Below are 23,505 nucleotides of genomic sequence, written 5' to 3'. Positions count from 1 at the left end.
AGACAAATGTTGCTTTAGAAATGTAATTTACCTTTTATTTCCTAAATACAAAATAGATTATGTGGTTATTCTTATTTCCAATGTGCTTGAATCAGGAGAGACTCGAATGCATCCTCTGCTCAGTTTAATACAGAGAGGCTTTCATCCCCCAAGTGTGGAGGTTCTGTCCTGGTCAGTCCTACAACCAAAGATAATGGGTGCATTTGAGCGGGTATGCAATCAGTCTGGTGTGTGTGTGTGTTTCAGCAACTGAGAAAGTGTAAATGTATCTCAATGTGCAAATTCATGAGTGAGCTTGTGGCTTTGTATCATCCCCATTAAGATTGCCTGTAGCCTTGATTTCTGAGGCATACGATTTTCTAATGTAACACAGTGGAACACCCCTAAATCCCCTGGAGAGAAGGAGACAAGCAGAATGAAATGTCATCTTCTTTACTCTTTCAACTCTTTGAGTGAATCTTAAACATGCTGCAGGCAGCTTGGGGCTCTGGCTCTTCTGCTCATCTGCCTATCATTGTCGAGAAAAGCTGGTTTATACTGCCACCTAGTGAGAAGGATGAGACATTGCATTTACATGTAATTTATTACATACCTCAGCACTTATTCTCAAAGCGTAGAACTTCCTACAATCTTTGAATCACCATCAAAGATGCATGGCCACAGCCAAAAAAGCTTTTCACCATTAAGTCTGGAGGGTACTTTCACTGTCCTCTCCTCATTCTCTCGTCTTCACCACAGTTGGAGCCCCCCAGCAGAGACTTCTTAATGTTTGTTGTCATGTTGGGTTCGGTGAAATGAAAATATACAGCTAAGCCTAGAATAAAGGTGTCATTAAAACGTGAGAGAAAAACGTGCCCTGGAGGAACGGAAATGAATATTCACACAGGAAAGAAGTGGCTGTTTTCCGATAGAGGGCGCTAGTATGGGTAATTTGGTAGTGGACGAGGGCAAATATTTTTCCTCCCACGTAAAACTACGGTCAGGGTGTGGACGCTGGGGATGTAGACAATCTGTTTCAATCCCAATCTAGCTAACTCTTTCTGTGTAATTATATATACTGTTGAATCCATAGGGTAAGTTCAATTCAGTTGTCTTTTTTTACGCTGATGTATATTCACACTTAGAAATCATAATATGTATTGGGTTTGTTTGCTATCGAGATTGCTAGCTTCAGGCGTCCGGTCTGAAGTCAAGGAAGAAGAAGAGGAGGAAAAACGGCTCCAACTGTTTTCCCTCTACAGGGCTTTATAATTTAACTAAGTATAAATGGTTGTTGAACAAAGTTAAGTACCTAGTGCAGTAACTAGCCACAGTATAACTTTGGACTGAAAACAGTAGCCTATTATCAGTATTCAAAACTGCTGCTAAGTAACGCTAACTATCAAACTAGCTCGAAAGCCAGGTACTGTACTATAGTAGGAGTAGCGGGCCAGCTAACTTAGTATAACGTTAATAGCTAGATATGACATTCATTTTGGGCTGCCTTTGGCCAATGATTCCTGATTGTTGCTGTTGTCAGTGTCTACAATGGTAGATACAGTATTTGTACTTTTTGTACATGATCTTTTTACACAATAATACACTTTGCTTCAACACAGTAATTTACACAGCACCGAGTTATATTTTAATGAATCTCAAATAAATCATTCGTCACTAACTACTAGGCTTACTACCTAAATGGATATAGCTAACTAGTAATTGTATTTTGGGAAAGAACCTTAGCAAGAAAATTTGCTCTAACTAACTGTCAGGTACTATAAATTAGCTAGTTTTATGCGATTAGCTAGTGAAATGTAATGTGGAGTGCTCCCTGACAGCCACTGCTCATGCCATGGGTCTCATCATGGGCTATTTATCTGTGCATGTACGATAATATCCACCAATAGCACTAATACGACCATTGCTTGACTTTACAAATACATTTATCTATGAATTTCAAATCAGTATAAACATAACCCAAAATGAAAGTGTATGCAGTTTGTGTTCTAGCCCTGAGAATCCTTCAGAAAATTGTTCAAACAGGGTTTTAACTCAACTCCGAGTAGTGGATTACTGCAGAGTTTGTCACGGTGTGAGTCACGACCAGGCATTAGGTCAGGGTATCCCAAACTCGGTAATCGTTAGGGTTTTGCCTTAGCACAGTACACCGCTGATTCAACTAATCATCAAAGTTTTATCATTTGAATCAGCTGTGTAGTGTTATGGTAATAACCAAAACGTGCACCCTGCGTTTGGGGAACACTGTATTAGGTAAATCACAAACAACTTGGCTTTACTGCACACCCAATGCAGTTGATTCAGAGTTTGACTGGATTGCCCAATGCCTGAGAGGTCTCCTGTTGCAGTGCAACTAGACAATCCTTGTGCTGCAGTGCTGTGAAACTAATGAGGGCCCTGAAAGCCTGCTGTGACCTCGTCAAAGTTTTTAGTCTATAGATTACATCGGTTGGTAGTCGGAACAGTGTTCACTGTCATGTTTTAGAATGTATTTAAGAACTGCGAGGAATCTTTGTCTGTAGTTCTGTTCGTCGAGCATCATACTTCTCGTGTTTGTCTTTTCAGGATTGTGTCACTGGAACTCCAGTGTAGCTGAACATCTCCTGTCAGTGTCCCTGACTGTAGCTGTTGTCTCCTTGCTAAGGGACGAATGCACTCCAGGCCACCCCTGAATTCCTTTGGCTGCCTCCCTTGTGTATCCCAGTCCCATCAACGTCTCTAAGTGTGAGTTAACAGAAGAAGCAGAGTGAGCCATCATGGATGATATTTTTACCCAGTGCCGGGAAGGCAACGCAGTAGCTGTTCGCCTGTGGTTGGACAACACAGAGAATGACCTCAATCAGGGGTGAGTAACTTATCAGCACCTTTTTGTACATAAACATTTTTGTGTCAGATGTTGAATTGTACGTACAAGGATATTAATTCACCTGCAATCAGTATCAAGTCTCAGAATCATGCATGTAGGCTGGAGCTTGTGACGTGCTATCAGGAAGCCATGTTTCTATTGGACACACTCTTCGATGTTAAAATATGATATCACATCCAAATGTTGGACTGCTCAGTCATTATTCTATAGCGCAATACACAAATGATGCAGTTGTTTGGTGGAGGCCTTCGATGGATTCAGATATGGGCAATTAATACTTTTACATCTGTTCTTCGCCAATCCCCTGTGATGTTATGACCCTTGAGTTGTGCATACAATTAGTTCCACACAGCTGAAATGGGGAAAACTTCCAGGAATGTACAGATACCCACCACATCATCCCATGTACAATGAGAGGACATGGATGTGTATTGGTTTACTCGTACATCAAAAGCTGATGGGTAACATTGCTGGGTAATTGCGCTGTTATTGTCTTTCTTTTGAAGTGGTTGTTGTCGAGGGTTGTTTGTTGCAGGACTCCTAGCCAGCTCGACTCCCCAACTCTGTGTGCTTGTGACCTGAGATTTGAATACACTTCTTTCTGAACATTTGGCTTGGAATGTGAACTTAAAATGAAGCCAAGGATGGCAAATGTCTTGCAAATGTGCACTGCTCTGAACATTTGTTTGGCTTGCCATTTATATCAGGTTACTGGTCAAAGACCGAGAGAAGAGAAGATAAAAAATAATGGGTGTTTCCTGCCTTAGCTTGTTTATGTGGCTGTTTTCATTTGACTCTATTGTAGACTGCAAAGCTATAGCCTTGCTCTAATGGTTGCATTTGGAGGTCTATTAGGCTGCGTTTACACAGGCAGCCCAATTCTAACTTTTTTTTCTCTGTCATTTGACCAGTCAGATCAACTCAGAAAAATATCCCATGTGAAAAAATCTGATGTGATTGGTAAAAAGGCCAATTGGGGGAAAAAATATCACAATGGGCTGCCTGTGTGAACACAGCCTTACAAAGCAGGCTACATCATGCGTCCTGGCCTCCTCTCCTGTATGTATCCTTGTCACAACTGCTGGATCTCAGACATTTCTGGAGGAAGGTGACTTAAAAGAAAATATACATTTTTTTTTAACCTCATCTGTCCTATATTCAGGCCTGTTATCTCTGCATTCAGAACTATAGAGACACAATTGCTGCCCCCAGGGCAATGCTGTCTGGAGCTGTTTTTCTCAGTCTCATGCAGAGGCTTGATTGTTGTTGATTACCTTGATTAGACATTACAGAGCACTATGCATAGATTTTATTTACCAGCGTTCATTGCTTCATTTTTAGTTTTGCGTTCATACTATTGTGTGTACTTCACTGTAAGTAGCCTATGGGATACACATGCCTGGATCTATTGTATTTGTGTGAGTTTGCACGGCCAACCTAACACGTGTGACCCTTCTCCATTAGCCGATTGCCTGTCAAGTCCCACTTATCGGTTAGGTTGATGTATATTTTCCTACTGGGCCTTTCAGCCCCTGCAATAACTGTGATTACATGGGTTTTATAGCTGACTGTACAAACACCCACATCCACCCTGTTGAATCCCACCATATCCTATATATTCCTATCCCACACTTTCTCATTGATGGTTTAGTGAAGGTGATTGTGAGCTCTCTTCTCTGTGTGGATGCACAAATGTAAATGTGAGACAAGGACCGTAGTGGAATGCTGAATTCCCTTACAAGGAATAACACGCCAAAAATGAGCAAGAGAAAGGGGGAGGTGTAAACCAGGGAATTGTTGTGGGCTGGACGTAGGGCGCAAACGTGTGTTAGGCAGCGTGTAGACAGGCGGCCCATTTCTGTTCTCTTTTTTCACTAGTTGGTCTTTTGACCAATCAGATCCGCTTTGAAAAATATCTGATGTGATTGGTCAAAAGACCAATTAGTGGAAAAAAGATCAGAACTCGGCTGCCTGGGCAAACGCAGCCTTAGTGTGTGCAAGGATTTTTCTGCCATTGAAATCCTTGTGTTGGCCGCTTGTGGATTTTCGGGACGCCTAAGTACAAACAGTTAAAAAAACAATGTATATTTAAAAATAAAAAAAATTCCGGGAAGGTAAAATGCTTTGTGTAAACGTAAATGACAAAACATATATACAGTATGTAGAAAAGATGATGGACCTATATATTTCTTTGAGAACTAACAATTGCTAAAATAGAAGCAAGACAGTCACCTGACTTTAGCATTATTGTATTTTTTTTTATCCATGGCAAACTGCATGAAATTGCAGTAAATTTGTTTTTAAAAGGCAAACAATTATCTCTGCTCCATGAAGACATTTGTAGAGTAGCTGCAAATTGGTTTTAAAATGTCAAGATTTCTCTACACTGCCAAGATGTGGGCCTCTAAAATGTTATCTTAAGCCCCTAAGGTCGATGTTCACGCCCCCGCAGAAGTCTAATTACCGTAATAAAACGACTCGTCTGAAGGTCCCTGGTACCAGCTGAAAAAATGAATGGAAGTACATATGGAGACCTTTTGGTGCCAAAAATAAAGGGTTAAATACACATTAAATCAATGGAAATGTTTCCTGATCTTCCTGTCTCAGATCTAGGACAGATACTTCAGAACACACTTCCTTTAGATTTTGTTGGGGGACAATCTGTTCCATGTTGTGAATCTGTTATTCAATGCGTTTGTATGGTAGTAAAGCAAACGCAATGTTTTTCACTTTTTTATATATTTTTTTATATACTTCAAGGTATCTTAATTCAATATCAAATTGAAAACTGATCCTTGGTTTGCCCTTGTTAAAACAATTCCATATGACGTAGTTGATGTTGGTTAATGAATCTATTTGTGCATAAAGCTCTTTCCACTGCCTTTTTTTGCATGCTGAGATTTACAGACACAAAATGATCCCTCCATGTCGAACGAACAAATTCTGTCGCCATTTATAAAATTGTACCGACACTTCCTATTTCCATCACAGATATTGTTTTGTATTTTATACGGAATTACTTGACTATGGATGAAACGTAGTTTGAGTTTTTGCAGAAGGAATGCACAGGCAGAGCCATAACACCTTCCTCTCAATCATTCTTCTGTTTCCTGTACTCCTCTCCCAGTGGTATTAGATGGTGCCACTCATTTCCCCTCAACATTTCCTCACGATGGACCAGCTAATTACAAACGTACGCAAATGAGTGACACTTTAAAAAAATGCAAGGCCAACTCTTCCATACTACTCTTATACTTATCTCTGATTTTAACTGAAACTGTAATTGAACATTTGAGAAAATTCCTACACTGAAGATTGAGGCTCTTAAAGATAATATTGGCTATGTTTACACAGGCAGCCCAATTCCTATCTTTTGACCAATTATTGGCAAAAGAGCTGATCAATTTGTCAAAAGACCAGAAAGAGCTGCCTGTGTAAACGCAGGTTTTTCAGACGGTCAGTGTATTTGGTCCACTTAGCATAGAAAAAGCCGACACCAGAACATTACAAATGCGACTCCCCACTCTTGAAAATACCTTGTTTGTGTTGTGGACTGTTCTGCCAGTTTTCTGGGTGGCAAAGGAGTGTGAACCATGGCTGGAGGCGTAGTATAGTCAAAGCACATTCAAGAAGTATAATTCATGTTAAGGATTCTTGCTTTAATTTCTTCTCTAGTCTAGCTGACTACTTCTGTAGATTTCTGTTGTGGGTGAAAAGCTGTCATTAGGCCTATATTAGAGGTCAACCGATTATAATTTTTCAACGCTGATACCGATACCGATTTACTCGGCCAATAAAAAAAAAATACTGAATGAACACTTTAACTTAATATAATACATCAATAAAATCAATTTAGCCTCAAGTAAATAATGAAACCTGTTCAATTTAGTTTAAATAATGCAAAAACAAAGTGTTGGAGAAGGAAGTAAAAGTGCAATATCTGCTATGTAAGAAAGCTAACGTTTCAGTTCCTTGCTCAGAACATGAGAACATATGAAAGCTGGTGGTTCCTTTTAACATGAGTCTTCAATATTCCCAGGTAAGAAGTTTTAGGTTGTAGTTACTATAGGAATTATAGGACTGGGCTCGAACCAGCAACACAACAACAACATCCACCATCGAAGCAGCGGTTACCCATGCAGAGCAAAGGGAACAACTACTAGAAGGCTCAAAGCGAGTGACATTTGAAACGCTATTAGTGCGCGCTAACTAGCTAGCCATTTCACTTCGGTTACACCAGCCTCATCTCGGGAGTTGATAGGCTTGAAGTCATAAACAGTGCAATGCTTGACGCACAAGGAAGATCTGCTGGCAAAACGCCTGAAAGTGCTGTTTGAATAAATGTTTACAGGCCTGCTTCTGCCTACCATCGCTCAGTCAGATACTTAGATACTTGTATACTTAGTCAGATTATATGCAACGCAGGACACGCTAGATAATATCTAGTAATATCATCAACCATGTGTTGTTAACTAGTGATTATGATTGATTGTTTTTTATAAGATAAGTTTAATGCTAGCTAGCAACTTACCTTGGCTTACTGCATTCGTGTAACAGGCAGTCTCCTTGTGGAGTACAACGAGAGAGAGACAGGTCGTTATTGCGTTGGACTAGTTAACTGTAAGATTAGATCCCCCGAGCTGACAAGGTGAAAATATGTCGTTCTGCCCCTGAACAAGGCAGTTAACCCACCGTTCCTAGGCCGTCATTGAAAATAATTGACTTGTTCTTAATTGACTTGCCTAGTTAAATAAAGGTATATTTATAATTTAAACAAATATATATATATACTTGAGGCTATATATTTTTTTATCTGCAAATCGGTGCCCCAAAATACCGATTTACGATTGTTATGAATACTTGATATCGGCCCTAATTAATCGGCCATTCCGATTAATCGGTCGACCTCCAGTCTATATTCAGTGCTGTGATATACCATGGTAATGAGTTAGAGGCTCCTTGTTTGGTGAGGAGGCAGGGTGGGTTGTGTATGGTCATGGAGAATGCTGTTTATATTTAATTCCCTAGGGGAGGTTGGTAAATATTGTTCACCCGCCTAGCTCCTGACTGGGCAGATCACATAGTGGTCTTGGAGGGTCACCAACCTAACGTTACGTCTGTGTGAGAGGGGCTGGCCCGGGACTGGGGTGTGAACTGTAGAGCCAGCTGTATACTCTTGGCCTTCCCAGCTCCCACTGGAGCCAGCTGCAACCAATCCTACTGTAGGCTACAGTCAGACACGAAACAAGTATGAGATTTCTCAAATCAAGGTCATACCTCTTTAATTGGTAGCTTGACTCTCCTTTCTATGGCTGTGTGAATGACTTGTTTCTTGTGTGCAAATAGACTAGTGTGAAAGAGTAAATCTGTATCAGCCTATTGATGTGAGTCATATGATCTCACAGTGAGCTCAGCATAGAGACAGACAGGGTGTAGATGGGGCTCTTCAGTCTACAAATCTGAGCCCTGTTGGCAGGTGGAACTGCCTGAAATAACCCCACCCAGGGGGTTGGGAGGGGGGGCAGGCAGGAGAAAGCACCTCTGAAGCCCCCTGGCCTGGGCAACCTTGCTGGGAAAGGTTGGAGACACCCCCACTCCTGGCTCCACTGACTGATTCATTGGCCTGGGTCAGAGCCCTGCACAGGCATCAATTTTAATCCCGAACCATGCCCGCGATGTTCAGGCCCTACACTACCCAAGCCAGATTGCTTCTGCCCAATTTAACGACCTGGCCAAAATCAGAAATAACTTCCTTTTAGTAAATCCGTTAGCTTCTCCTCTCTGCATGCACTCTGCATATTGCGGCTCTGAGTCCATAGCAACGGCTCTGCTTGGGCTGCTCTGCTCAACGACGAGACCTTGGAGGGCAGTTAACTACTTTGTCACTCAACTCAGACAACTAAACAAGCATTACTTTCTGTGAAATATCTCTTGCAGTGGTGTAGTGGAGGGTATACGCTGTATACCCACGTATTCTTCAATTGACATTGAGAATACTCACTACTTAATCCCCACACACCGTAACAATTAAGACTGATGGAACCAATCAGAATGTTTAGCTTAAAATGTTAATGGTTCTTAACATTTTAGGCACAGACATGGGCACACGGCGGTAGGTCTACGCCAGTACATGCTCCTCGAAGGAGGAAGGGTGAATTAAAAAAATAAATAATTGTGAAACATTTTAAAATGGATCCTTTTTAGATAACTACTAAATATATTCATGTCACCAAATAATAGTTAAAACACTGTTTTGCAATGAGGTTACTGTAGACCTTCAACAGCACTGTAGGGTATCACCATGGTGTAGCCGGAGGACAGCTAGCTTCCATCTTCTTCTGGGTACATTGATTTCAATACAAAACCTAGGAGGTTCATGGTTCTCACCCCCTTCCATAGACTTACACCAAAATTATGACAACTTCTGGAGGATGTCCTCGAACCCTTCGGAGCTCTTGCAGCATGAACTGACATGTTGTCCACCCAATCAAAGGATCTGAGAATGAACCTAGTACTGTAAGCATAAGCTACAGCTAGCTAGAACTGCAGTTCATTAAAGGTGGTGAGTAATTGACTCTGAGAGATGAATACAATAGTGGAACAGTTTTTAAAAATGAATTTCTTCCAAAATGAAGGAGAAGCAAGAGATTTCATCTTTTTTTTCCAGTTTCACTTACTTAGCTAGCAAATGCAGCGAGCTAGTTTAGCTTACTCAAACACCTTACTCAAACACCTTTCTCAAACAGAGGGATGCTATGTTAGCTAGCTGGCTATGACTATCCAACACAACACTGGAACTCTTCCAAATCATGGTACGTTTTTTTGGTTTTTACTAATTTATTACCGGCGGTGTAAGTGCTAAACACTTACTGACTGTACTCTGCAATAGAGGTCGACCGATTTCAATACCGATTATTGGAGGGCCAAAAAAGCCAATACCGATTTTAATCGGCCAATTTGATTTTAAAAAATTAAACAATTTGTAATAATGACAATTACAACAATACTGAATGAACACTTTTGTATTTTAACTTAATATAAAACATCAATAAAATAAATTTAGCCTCTAATAAATAATGAAACATGTTCAATTTGGTTTAAATAATGCAAAAACAAAGTGTTGGAGAAGAAAGTAATATGTGCCATGTAAAAAAGCTAACGTTTAAGTTCCTTGCTCAGAACATGAGAACATATGAAAGTTGATGGTTCCTTTTAACATGAAACTTCAATATTCCAAGGTAAGAAGTTTTAGGTTGTAGTTAATATAGTATTTATAGGACTATTTCTCTCAATACCATTTGTATTTCATATACCGTTTTATTATTTCAGTGAAATACGGAACCGTTCGGTATTTTATCTAATGGGTGGCATCCCTAAGTCTAAATATTGTTGTTACATTGCACAACCTTCAATGTATGTCATAATTACGTAAAATTCTGGGAAATTAGTTCGCAATGAGCCAGGCAGCCCAAACTGTTGCATATACCCTGACTCTGCGTGCAATGAACGCAAGATAGATTACACAATTTCACCTGGTTAACATTGCCTGCAAAACTGGATCAGTAGTTATAACTAGTGATTATGATTGTTTCTTATAAGACAAGTTTAATGCTAGCTAGCAATTTACCTTGGCTTCTACTACAGTCTCGTAACAGGCAGGCTACTTGTGGAGTGCAATGGTTAGAGCGTTGGACTGGATAACTGTGCGGTTGCAAGATTGGAACCCCTGAGCTGACAAGGTGAAAATCTGTCGTTCTGCCCCTGAACAACAGTTAACCCACAGTTCCTAGGCAGTCATTGAAAATAAGAATCTGTTCTTAACTGACTTGCCTAGTTAAATAAAAGGTATAATGTATTTGTTTTTTTATAATCGGAAATCGGCGCCCAAAAATACAGATTTCCAGTTGTTGTGAACTTGAAATCGGCCCTAATTAATTAATCGTTCAACCTCTACTCTGTAACATTACTGTGTGTTTGTAGCAGGTTTGTTCTATTGTAACACGTTAGTTCTATTAGCTATGTTGACCTTAGGTAATATGGTGTGAACGATGTAAGTTGTGTGTAGCAGTTAGGATATGGTTTAGAGGTCGACCGATTTAATCGGAATGGCAGATTAATTGGGGCCGATTTCAAGTTTTCATAACAATTGGAAATAGGTATTTTTGGACGCCAATTTTGAAACTGAAAAAAAAAACATTTATTTTTACAAGTCCGTTAAGAACACATTCTTATTTTCAATGACGGCCTAGGAACGGTGGGTTAACTGCCTTGTTCAGGGGCAGAACGACATATTTTCACCTTGTCAGCTCAGGGATTCAATCTTGCAACCCTACGGTTAACTAGTCCAATGCTCTAACCACCTGCCTCATGAGGAATCTGCTTGTTACGCGAATGCAGTAAGCCATGGTAAGTTGCTAGCTAGCATTAAACTTCTCTTATAAAAAAACAATCAATCATAATCACTACATTTACATTTACATTTAAGTCATTTAGCAGACGCTCTTATCCAGAGCGACTTACAAATTGGTGCATTCACGGACAGAAATATCTGTTAGAAATTTAGAGGAGAGCTCTTATGACGGAACAATAGGAATAATGACTGGCTTCTAGACAAAGAATTTAGAAAACCAATAGAACAAGAGAATGCATATGAGGAATCCTTTATCAAATTATTGCCTCCATGTCTCTATGGTGGGATTTGGGCAATAGGGTACATTGAAGCAAGAACCTGTTGCGACGAGCAATCCCGTATCCGGGATCCTATTTATAGCCTCAAGCTCATTACCATAACACAACGTTAACTATTCATGAAAATCGCAAATTAAATTAAATAAATATATTTGCTCTCAAGCTTAGTCTTTTGTTAACAACACTGTCATCTCAGATTTTAAAAATATGCTTTTGAACCATAGCTAAACATGCATTTGTGTAAGAGTATTGATAGCCTAGCATAGCATTAAGCCTAGCATTCAGCATGCAACATTTTCACAAAAATAAGAGAAGCATTCAAATAAAATAATTTACCTTTTGAAGAACTTCAGATGTTTTCAATGAGGAGACTCAGTTAGATGGCAAATGTTCACTTTATCCAAAAAGATTATTTGTGTAGGACAAATCGCTCCATTTTGTTCATCACGTTTGGGTAAGAAAAAAACAGAAAATTAAGTCATTACAACGCAAACTTTTTTCCAAATTAACTCCATAATATCGACAGAAACATGGCAAATGTTGTTTAGAATCAATCCTCAAGGAGTTTTTCACATATCTATCGATGATAAATCATTCGTGGCAGTTTGGTTTCTCCTCTGAAGAAGATGGAACGCGCATGGACCTGGAGATTACGCAATAATTTCGACGGAGGACACCGGGCGGACACCTGGTAAATGTAGTCTCTTATGGTCAATCTTCCAATGATATGCCTACAAATACATCACAATGCTGCAGACACCTTGGGGAAACGACAGAAGGTGCAGGCTCATTCCTGGCGCATTCACAGCCATATAAGGAGACATTGGAACACGGGGCATTCAAAATCTGGACCATTTCCTGTATGAAATTTCATCTTGGTTTTGCCTGTAGCAGTAGTTCTGGGGCACTCACAGATAATATCTTTGCAGTTTTGGAAACGTCAGTTTTTTTCTTTCCAAATCTGTCAATTACATGCATAGTCGCATCTTTTCGTGACAAAATATCGAATATTTCGTGATAAAATATTTTTTTATCCAAAAATTAAGAGTGCCCCCTATCTCGAAGAAGTTAAGACATGCCTCATATCAAGTGAAACGTCCAGATTTCAAACAATTAAGGAACAGTAAAAATATAGCAATGCTAATGATGGTCCTTAGTCTTCTGGTAGAGGGGAAGGCTTTCCGAAAAACCTCAATTAAATGTTAACTAGCTACAAAGATGCCATGATTATTTGCGTCAATCCAGTGGCCATTTGTTTAGCAACCTCCATCTCATGTGCTAGAGAAACCCCATTAGCCAAACAACAGTTCTAGGTGCCTGTACACTAGAATTAAAGGGTAACTAACTACAGACCTCAAGTGTTGTTGTGGTTTAAGCATTGTTATGGACTTCAACAACAATGTTTTTTTCTATTAAAAAAAGTGACTGGGGAAAAAAAGAATCTGAAACCTGTGAATTTCTGGCGCAGTTGACACTCTTTTTACAGCTTTGGTTGGCCTTACTGTGAAAGACCAATATTTGATTGATCATTTTAGGTCATTCAGAGGGTGTGTCACTGTTTCACATTACATTTTTCACGGGGGTTATCTTTGCCTGGTGGGCAATTTGGGAAATGTTTTGCTAAATTTGATTATACCCATTTCTCCAAGCACCACTACACCACTGCTTTCTTTAGTGACCAACTGAGGGGTTGATGGTCGCTTTAAATGGCCTGTATTTACTATGGCCGCACAATTAATCAAATTCACATTGAAATCGTAATATTGACGCTCAATAGCCATATCGCATGCAATATTTTGAAATGCATCTCCATGTATTGTTTACTCTATTTCTTCTCCTTGTGGCTGCTTCCCACACACACCAAGCTCCGCCCCCTGTCACTCAAAGAGTGCGGTTCCTCCTCCCCGCTGTTAAGATTCAATATAAATGTGCATGCTGTTCTGTTATGTCAAATGCGGTCAACCGATTGTTCCAAACTAGAACGATGCTGTTTTCCACTTTACTTCTTAATACAAGTCATTACATTTCTTTGATTCCAACAGTTCATCTAAGTGTTTTGCTTCAGATTGTGTGTCAAATCGCAATATTTGGTGAAAACAAATTGCAATTAGATTTTTTGGGGGCCCATATTGTACAGCCATAGTATTCATCCTGAATGAACTCTGCTGGGATCATTGATTTACAATTACTGTCCTACTTGATATCATTGTCTGCTGGAGTGTTTTTTTTTTTTTTTTTTTAACCTTTATTTAACTAGGCAAGTCTGTTAAGAACAAATTCTTATTTTCAATGACTGCCTAGGAACAGTGGGTTAACTGCATGTTCAGGGGCAGAACGACGGGGTTTGAACTTGCAACCTTCCGGTTACTAGACCAACGCTCTAACCACGAGGCTACCCTGCCGCCCCACAGAGGAGGGCTCTGTCTGCCCCCACTGCCTCACTACTATACGCCAGCCAGCTCTGTCTACCCCCACTGTCGTATGAGTACATTGGGCTAAATCTGTTCTAAGCACATCTACAGGTCATCCACCCAGGTTTCTGGATGGTGTGTGTTAGGGGAGGCAGGGTCTCTGTGGGCCTCATTGATGCTGTTTTCCCTGGAACACTGTCTCCTCTGTGTGTTGTTGTGGAAGTGGAGGGTTAGAACTCCATAAAGGGGTCTGTTTTCATCACAATACCCCCTCAGTTCTCAACTTCCAGATCTAAACATTCAGCACTTTTCTCTCACTGTCGTGTTTCTAGAAAGTGCAGCATGATTTAATTTATACACCGAGCGTCACACATCTTGGCACAAATCATAAGCACATCAGAGCCCTAAGGAATTCTTCTGACATTCAGGAATGAGTGGAGAATGGAAAATTTCATCCTCAAATTCCTCTCCATTTGTTGACAGGCTGTGAGAGAGAGAGAGAGAGAGAGAGAGAGAGAGAGAGGGTGTTCTGGCGTGTGCGGGAACAATCTGGAGGGGGGCTGAGGTGATGAAGGCCAGTGACAGGATAAAGCAGCAGAGGCCTGAGAAATGCAGCATGACATGACTCCCCAGCTGCTATGTGTGTGTGCCCCCGGTGAAGGAAGTCTCCCCGACCCTTATAAGGCCTGCAGAGAATGCTTGTTCTTTTAGTCCCCCTTTCGTGACTGCCTCACTACTATACACCAGCCAGCCAGCTCTGTCTGTCCCCACTGCCTCACTACTATACACCAGCCAGCCAGCTCTGTCTGTCCCCACTGCCTCACTACTATACACCAGTCTGTCCCCCCACTGCCTCACTACTATACACCAGCCAGCCAGCTCTGTCTGTCCCCACTGCCTCACTACTATACACCAGCCAGCCAGCTCTGTCTGTCCCCACTGCCTCACTACTATACACCAGCCAGCCAGCTCTGTCTGTCCCCACTGCCTCACTACTATACACCAGCCAGCCAGCTCTGTCCGTCCCCACTGCCTCACTACTATACACCAGCCAGCTGTCTGTCCCCACTGCCTCACTACTATACGCCAGCCAGCCAGCCAAATCTTTTTAGTCTCCTGAGGTGGAATAGGCATTGTCGTGCCTTCTTCACAACTGTCTTGGTGTGCTTGGACCATGTTCGTTTGTTGATGTGGACACCAAGGAACTTGAAGCTCTCAACCACTGCAGCCCCGTCGACGAGAATGGAGGCGTGCTCGGTCCTCTCTCTTTCCTGTAGTCCACAATCATCATCTATGTCTTGATCACGTTGAGGGAGAGGCTGTTGTCCTGGCACCACACGGCCAGGTCTCTGACCTTCCTATAGGCTGTCTTGTCGTTGTTGGTGATCAGGACTACCACGCCGGCCAGCTCGCAGTTTGTGCCCACTGCCTCTCTACCATACGCCGGCCAGCTCTCGGTGTGTCCCCACTGCCTCTCTACCATATGCCGGCCAGCTCTCGGTCTGTCCCCACTGCCTCTACCATACACCGGCCAGCTCTCGGTGTGTCCCCACTGCCTCTACCATACGCCGGCCAGCTCTCGGTGTGTCCCCACTGCCTCTCTACCATACGCCGGCCAGCTCTCGGTGTGTCCCCACTCCCTCTCTACCATACGCCGGCCAGCTCTCGGTGTGTCCCCACTGCCTCTCTACCACACGTGGCCAGCTCTCGGTGTGTCCCCACTCCCTCTCTACCACACGTGGCCAGCTCTCGGTCTGTCCCCACTGCCTTTCTACCATACGCCGGCCAGCTCTCGGTCTGTCCCCACTGTCTCTACCATACGCCGGCCAGCTCTCGGTGTGTCCCCACTGCCTCTCTACCATACGCCGGCCAGCTCTCGGTCTGTCCCCACTGCCTCTACCATACGCCGGCCAGCTCTCGGTCTGTCCCCACTGCCTCTACCATACGCCGGCCAGCTCTCGGTGTGTCCCCAATGCCTCTCTACCATACGCCGGCCAGCTCTCGGTGTGTCCCCACTGCCTCTCTACCACACGTGGCCAGCTCTCGGTGTGTCCCCACTGCCTCTCTACCACACGTGGCCAGCTCTCGGTCTGTCCCCACTGCCTCTCTACCATACGCCGGCCAGCTCTCGGTCTGTCCCCACTGTCTCTACCATACGCCGGCCAGCTCTCGGTGTGTCCCCACTGCCTCTCTACCATACGCCGGCCAGCTCTCGGTCTGTCCCCACTGCCTCTACCATACGCCGGCCAGCTCTCGGTCTGTCCCCACTGCCTCTACCATACGCCGGCCAGCTCTCGGTGTGTCCCCAATGCCTCTCTACCATACGCCGGCCAGCTCTCGGTGTGTCCCCACTGCCTCTCTACCACACGTGGCCAGCTCTCGGTGTGTCCCCACTGCCTCTCTACCACACGTGGCCAGCTCTCGGTGTGTCCCCACTCCCTCTCTACCACACGTGGCCAGCTCTCGGTGTGTCCCCACTGCCTCTCTACCATACGCCGGCCAGCTCTCGGTCTGTCCCCACTGTCTCTCCACCTCTCTACCAGACGCCAGCCAGCTCTCGGTGTGTCCCCACTGCCTCTCCACCTCTCTACCATACGCCGGCCAGCTCTCGGTCTGTCCCCACTGTCTCTACCATACGCCGGCCAGCTCTCGGTGTGTCCCCACTGCCTCTACCATACGCCGGCCAGCTCTCGGTCTGTCCCCACTGCCTCTACCATACGCCGGCCAGCTCTCGGTCTGTCCCCACTGCCTCTACCATACGCCGGCCAGCTCTCGGTGTGTCCCCACTGCCTCTCTACCATACGCCGGCCAGCTCTCGGTGTGTCCCCACTGCCTCTCTACCACACGTGGCCAGCTCTCGGTGTGTCCTCACTGCCTCTCTACCACACGTGGCCAGCTCTCTCGGTGTGTCCCCACTCCCTCTCTACCACACGTGGCCAGCTCTCGGTGTGTCCCCACTGCCTCTCTACCATACGCCGGCCAGCTCTCGGTCTGTCCCCACTGTCTCTCCACCTCTCTACCAGACGCCAGCCAGCTCTCGGTCTGTCCCCACTGTCTCTACCATAAGCCGGCCAGCTCTCGGTCTGTCCCCACTGTCTCTACCATAAGCCGGCCAGCTCTCGGTGTGTCCCCACTGCCTCTCTACCATACGCCGGCCAGCTCTCGGTCTGTCCCCACTGCCTCTACCATACGCCGGCCAGCTCTCGGTGTGTCCCCACTGCCTCTCTACCATACGCCGGCCAGCTCTGTTTGTCCACATTTCTACTTGGCTTTCCTTTTCATGCACACATTCTCTGCTTGGGCTGGGTTCAGTATGAAAAATAGAATTTGACATTTTCAGTTAAACAGTTCCTGTGAAGAAGGTTTTAGAGAAACATGTTGTTCAGTACAAAGCGTTACGCAACGTACCAAACGTTCAATCGGACTGAACGCACTAACCATGCTCTCTTGCCCCTCTGTCTGACTGTCACTGTTATGGTTGTTAAGGTCATCGTGGGGACGCTGTCATGAGGTGTCACTTCTGTCCTGTCAGGCCACTGTCCTAACATGTGTTTCTGTCAATGTGACTAAGGCAGAGTGGGACGGGTTGCCACTGCCAGCAGCACATCTCCTCTGTTGCTCTGTGACTGACTGCAGGGCAGGCTGAGTTCATATTCAGTTCCTGTTTCCTGGCTGGATGTTGACAGAATTTCACTATCAGTCATGATCCTCTGTTTTCACCATTTCTCTGTTCTTTGCTCACAGCTGTGCATTGCTGCACTGCATTCCCCTGCCTACTGCCAAACTCTGCCGTTTTAACTAGATAGGCTTAGGCTTACTTAAAGGCACTTCATGCTTCTATAAGCCATTAGGCCAAGCAGGCACTGGGTGTTTTTGCTTACCTCTCAGTTACGAACAAGGCTATGCTGTAGGTAGCAGTATCTCATGTCCTTTAGTACTGAGAATCCAGATAGGCCTACACCATTAGTCAGACAGAGTCCTGCTAGGCGCTTTCAGTTCTATACTGCTGTTATATGACATGGTTGGGTGGTTGTTGTTAAATGACCAGGGGCTAGTAGTTTCCTCCTTGCTCGTAGCAAACGGTCCGTGGTGTGAAAGCAGTATGGTGTGATGTTATTCTGTCCTCAGGGATGACCATGGCTTCAGTCCTCTCCACTGGGCCTGCAGGGAAGGCCGCTCCAGCGTGGTGGACATGCTCATCATGAGAGGGGCTCGCATCAACGTCATGAACAGAGGAGATGACACGCCCCTGCACCTGGCCTCCAGCCACGGACACAGAGACATCGTGGGCAAGGTGGGGCTGAGTGGAGACACTGCACAAAAACTACTTAAATACATACACACTACACTTACTACACACACACAAACACTTGATGGCAATTATATCATTGGGTTGATACAGCTTCTCTTTAGGTTGATATAGCTTCAGCTATTAAAGCCCAGAAAGGAACTTAAGAAACCAGAGTTGATGGCTGCCCAACACCCAACTCACTGCATGGTTAAGACTTGTCTGCTCTTGTTGTAGTGCTGACTGACATCAGTCGCAGTTTCTGGTTTGGTAGCGCTGCATAACCATGGTTATGATTTGGTTTAATATTAGACATGTCACGATACCTCTGGAATGTGTGAGTAGACAGGAGATATCCTTTTCCAAGCCTGCCATAGGTGGATTACTAGCATCACTGTATATAATCCAAACAGGATCTGAACAGCCTTTTGTTGTGTCTAATCTTGTTTCGGTCTCCGAAGCTGATCCAGTGCAAAGCAGACACCAACACTGCCAATGAGCACGGCAACACACCATTGCATTACGCCTGCTTCTGGGGACAGGAGTTAGTGGCTGAGGTCAGTATGCCCCCTGGTGGCCTACTCTGGCCACTGTCTCTGTTTTCTGTGTGAACAACAGCTTTTGTACCACTAGAGTTACATTGATGTCTGTCTTCCTCAGGACCTGGTGACTAACGGAGCTCAGGTGAACATCTGTAATAAGTATGGAGAAACTCCTCTGGACAAAGCCAAACCTCACCTACGTGAAGCCCTCCAAGGTATTCAACATCCCATCACTCTGCAATGTTGACAAGAAAAAGGTGATTATTGTCTGTGTGTTAGCCCTGTTACCTAATCAATGCATGCTTTGTGTTCGCCCCCCCCTCTCAGAGAAAGCAGAGAAGTTGGGCCAGAGTTTGACCAAGGTCCCCTTCAAGGACACGTTCTGGAAAGGCACCACCAGAACTCGACCCCGTAAGTCCCACAGCCACAAAGCCATTTACTAGCAAGAAGAGAAGTGAATATCGGGTACAGTTTGTAGGAATGAATATCCAGTAAATGTCCCACTGAGGTCTCTGGTAGTCCCCAAGGTGCCTGATGATATTTCCATTGCCTTTCAGTGTGCTAAATTGTGCAGAAATAGTAAGGCTTTTTGCCAGACCCCAGGCTTTCGCTATGCTCTTCAACTCTGTCCTCTGTGCGTCAATGCCTCCAGGTAACGGCACGTTGAACAAAGCAGCGGGCATTGACTTCAAACAGCTCTCCCTCCTGGCTAAGATCAATGAGAACCAGTCTGGAGAGGTATGGAGCTGTCGTTTCTACATGACTGTTGTTTTATCTGTTACTGATGTCCGCAACTCATGTTACAAAGTGATTCATCTCACACCAGCATATGTTTTGTTTTGCATAGTTACACTGTATATTGTCATATTGTGGAGGTTATGCTGGAACTTTGTCTCAATCATTTCTTCTTTAGTTGTGGCAAGGCCGCTGGCAGGGGAATGAGGTTGTGGTGAAAGTGTTGAAGGTCCGCGACTGGTCCACCAGAAAAAGCAGAGACTTCAATGAGGAGTATCCCAAACTCCGGTAATAACGGTTTACCTGCTTATTGTTCATTGTAGGTGTAATTTCTCCTGTTGTGTGGATATCATGTCTGTCTTCCTCATGTACCTTTTTTTATTTACTGGATTGTCCCTCATATGTCCCATCCTATATGCATATTTGTCTGTCTCCCCCCCCTGTCCCTCTTCCTCGGGCACATCCCAGGATATTCTCCCACCCCAATGTGCTGCCCATGTTGGGAGCGTGTCAGTCTCCTCCCGCCCCTCACCCCATCATCATCACACACTGGATGCCCTATGGCTCCCTCTACAACGTGCTTCACGAGGGCACCAGTGAGTACCACATTAACCTGCACTGTACTAAAGACTTCCAATAAGGTCATAGATTCATAGAATATTCCTGGATGTCTTTTGGAAGTGCAGGCTTAAGTATTGGAAAAGAGAGCAATTCATATTACTGTACTAGTTACTAGAGACGGAGTACAATGTTTCAGCTGTTGCAGACGTGTGAAAAGGACTGACATGGCTCTGTTGTCTTCTGTCAGACTTTGTGGTTGACCAGACACAGGCGGTGAAGTTTGCTTTGGACATTGCCTGTGGGATGGCCTTCCTCCACACGCTCGAGCCCATGATCTCTCGACACTCTCTCAACAGCAAGAGTGTCATGGTGAGAGATGACCTCACATTAACATTACATATTCACTACAGTGATGTACTGTAGTTGTCATGTGTTTCACTCATGCTTCTTATGCCTTGGTGGATGACTGACTTTGTGTTCGAAACCCACTGTTATAATGACCTGATATTCCTTGACAGATCGACGAGGACATGACAGCCAGGATCAGCATGTCAGACGTCAAGTTCTCCTTCCAGTGTCCTGGCAGGATGTACTCCCCAGCATGGGTAGCCCCTGAAGGTACATTACACACTCAGCAACTTTTTCTCTGCTTACCGTTTTTCACCGTTGAGAATGTAAATATTTGCTTTATGTAACTATAAGGCATACAACTCCTACAGCTATGAACGTGTGTGTGATCCTCTTTCTCTCTCTGTCCTGTGCCCATGCAGCCCTGCAGAAGAAGCCTGAAGAGATCAACCGGCGGTCAGCAGACATGTGGAGCTTCGCTGTGTTGCTATGGGAGCTGGTGACCAGGGAGGTGCCCTTCGCTGACCTCTCCAACATGGAGATTGGCATGAAGGTGAGACCGCTGGAGCTCAGGGTGCTGGAAGTTATAGGATTCGTTACAACAGGAATCTCAAAACACATGTCTCAGTTTAGTCTTGTTCTTCCCAGTGTCTCTGACATGGTTCTATCTCTGTTCTGCCCTCAGGTGGCCCTGGAAGGCCTACGACCCACAATTCCTCCGGGCATCTCACCCCACATCTGCAAGCTCATGAAGATCTGTATGAACGAAGATCCAGCCAAGAGGCCTAAATTTGACATGATCGTACCCATCCTAGAGAAAATGCAGGACAAGTGAACTGCTTTTTTGCTCTGCCTTGAGCAGAGCAAAACCCCAGATATCTTGCCCCAGATATCATCCAGAGATGTGGTGCTTACCAGTGTTGCCTTAGACCTACTCTCAAAACTTACCGCTGCCCTCAATGTCACTAACTTAAGCCTCTGAAACCGGCGACAGTCACTTATTCTATTCTTGATTATGATTTTTACTTGACTTATCAACACGTTTTTATCAGTACTATCATCTACGTCACTGTCTTATCGCGTCCATGCTGGAACTAAGAACTGACACTTACGACTGTTGTGTTCTAATCATGTGGCCTGAGTACAAGCCTCTGTGACCGAATAACCTGTGGAGGTCAGGATGACAATCTGTCTTTCGCACTGCTTCCTTTCTTTACATTTTTAGGAGGTCTCACTAACTAGGGGTCAGACGCTGTAAAGTGACTTGCAACCCATTATTCCTGATAATGAAAGCTCTTCCGAAAACAACACGTTGCTGTATTATCCTGAAGCTTGTCTTGTGGAACTGAGTGTGTACTATGTGGCTTGTTTCCTTTATTGTTTCAAGTGCAAGTAGTATGTATGTATGCAAACAGGGTTATAGGACTGCTCCTGCTGTTAGACTATTTATCCAACAAAGCATTTCCATGTCCATTATTCTTCAGGAAGTGCAGGGGAATGAGAGGAACCACTTTTTACACGTGCGCTACTTTGTGTTAATTGTTCATCTTTGATTCCAATGGATGTTGAAAGAGGGAACTACTCTCTGAGTGGGAAGTCAGAAGTATAGTATCTGACTTTATAAGGCATCCGCATACTAGGTTCGGTTTGATCCTAGCATGACTTGGTTAGGCGACGGGAATGTCTGTGCCTTGCATACTTCATTAAGACATTTGCTTGAAAAACGAGAAAGAAGCGTCAATATTACTTTAGCCCGCATCAGAAGCCGTACAACAACAAAGCCATAATACTTCCTCAAAATTGCCTGAATTAATCTAACATAAATCAAGGAATCTGTAATCAATATTGACCTTTTTGCTGAAGTCTTAGTTGTACAATTTTACATCTAAGCTGCATGTTGCAGTATTTCTCAAGTTAACTAAATGTGTGTGAGAACTTCTCATAGAATGACAACATGTAATTGAAGAATTCCTGTTGACCAATCACTGATGAAAGGCCGTGGTCTTTGGCTACCAAACTTCAGCTTGCATCAAGGAAGAGAAGTGTGCTGTAACAGGTGAAAAAACCACCTGTCGAATGCTGCTGAACACCAAAACAAATGACAACATTTTGTCAATATATGCACAAAGTTTTTCGACTGGGAAGCATACCTCTCAGTTTGGTATATTTCATCCACAGTATTTTCTGCCCTCAGATCATTGGGATTTGTTTTCTTCAACTCTCATCTTCGTTGAATTCTGTGGCTATGTTTATGCCTGAGGCAATTCTCAACTTTTCACAGGCGAGTGAATATGAAATGGACAATAAGGGGATAGCATTAACATTCTGCTATCTGTTACTTTGTTTCCGCTTGCTTTTTGACTTCACTGCATTGTTGTGCCCTGATATGAGTTCCGTCTTTATTGGCCAATGTTATACTTATTTGTTTTGGAACATAAGTTCTTTGTGCCTCCACCAGCTTGCTTATTTCTGCTGAATCACTGGGGTGAAAGTCAAAACCAAGCATGTCTTATACAAATGTATGTAATTTATAAGTATATTAATAAAAAAAATGTTGGTATCTAGTCCGAAAGATCTTGTTTTGGTGTTTCTCTCAGACTAGTGCATGATAGTGGAGGTTAATTCATGCAGGTAGGCACAGACAGGAAAGTATCTGGCAGAATTACCAGCATTTACTACAGTGTCAAATAAAATTTTATTGCTCACATACACATTTAGCAGATATTATTGTGGGTGTAGCGAAATGCTTGTCCTCAATTATCTGACTTAAAAAAAAATATTGGGTCTACTATACTGAACACAAATATATAAGTGCAACAATTTTATTGAGTTAACATAAGGAAATCTGTGAACTTACATAAATTAGAGCCTAATGAATTTATTTCATATGATGACAGGGGCGCAGCCATGGGGGGCATAGGCCCACCCATTGGGGAGGCAGGCCCAGCTAATCATGAGTTTTCCCCCACAAAAGGCCATTATTACAGTCAGAAACACACCTCAGTTCCATCAGCTTTCGGGGTGGCTGGTCTCAGATGATACTGCAAGTGAAGAAGCTGGATATGCAGG

General features: G+C 43.8%; 1 protein-coding gene across 1 annotated transcript; it reads left to right on the top strand.

Moving 5' to 3' along the window:
- The first annotated feature begins 917 nt into the window (after positions 1-917).
- LOC123992565 (integrin-linked protein kinase) lies at positions 918-23,003 on the top strand. The gene is made up of 13 exons (XM_046293787.1): positions 918-1,073; positions 2,563-2,842; positions 18,091-18,256; positions 18,712-18,807; positions 18,911-19,007; positions 19,120-19,203; positions 19,445-19,530; positions 19,706-19,815; positions 19,996-20,123; positions 20,336-20,457; positions 20,607-20,706; positions 20,859-20,989; positions 21,122-23,003. Exons 2-13 carry the CDS (start codon positions 2,754-2,756, stop codon positions 21,269-21,271), a joined length of 1,359 nt encoding a protein of 452 aa, XP_046149743.1. The 5' UTR covers positions 918-1,073; positions 2,563-2,753; the 3' UTR covers positions 21,272-23,003.
- Positions 23,004-23,505: the final 502 nt, after the last annotated feature.

This window comes from Oncorhynchus gorbuscha, linkage group LG13, assembly GCF_021184085.1.
Source record: "Oncorhynchus gorbuscha isolate QuinsamMale2020 ecotype Even-year linkage group LG13, OgorEven_v1.0, whole genome shotgun sequence".
Taxonomy (NCBI): domain Eukaryota; kingdom Metazoa; phylum Chordata; class Actinopteri; order Salmoniformes; family Salmonidae; genus Oncorhynchus; species Oncorhynchus gorbuscha.
The sequence above is the reverse complement of the archived record's forward strand: the minus strand, read 5'-3'. Positions and strand labels throughout refer to the sequence as shown.

Excerpts from the sequence above, each read along its gene's own strand:
- LOC123992565 (XM_046293787.1), top strand. The coding sequence starts at position 2,754 with ATGGATGATATTTTTACCCAGTGCCGGGAAGGCAACGCAGTAGCTGTT. Across the intron at positions 19,008-19,119 it reads CCTACGTGAAGCCCTCCAAG|AGAAAGCAGAGAAGTTGGGC; the intron begins GTATTCAACATC and ends CCCCCCTCTCAG. Across the intron at positions 19,531-19,705 it reads ATGAGAACCAGTCTGGAGAG|TTGTGGCAAGGCCGCTGGCA; the intron begins GTATGGAGCTGT and ends TTTCTTCTTTAG.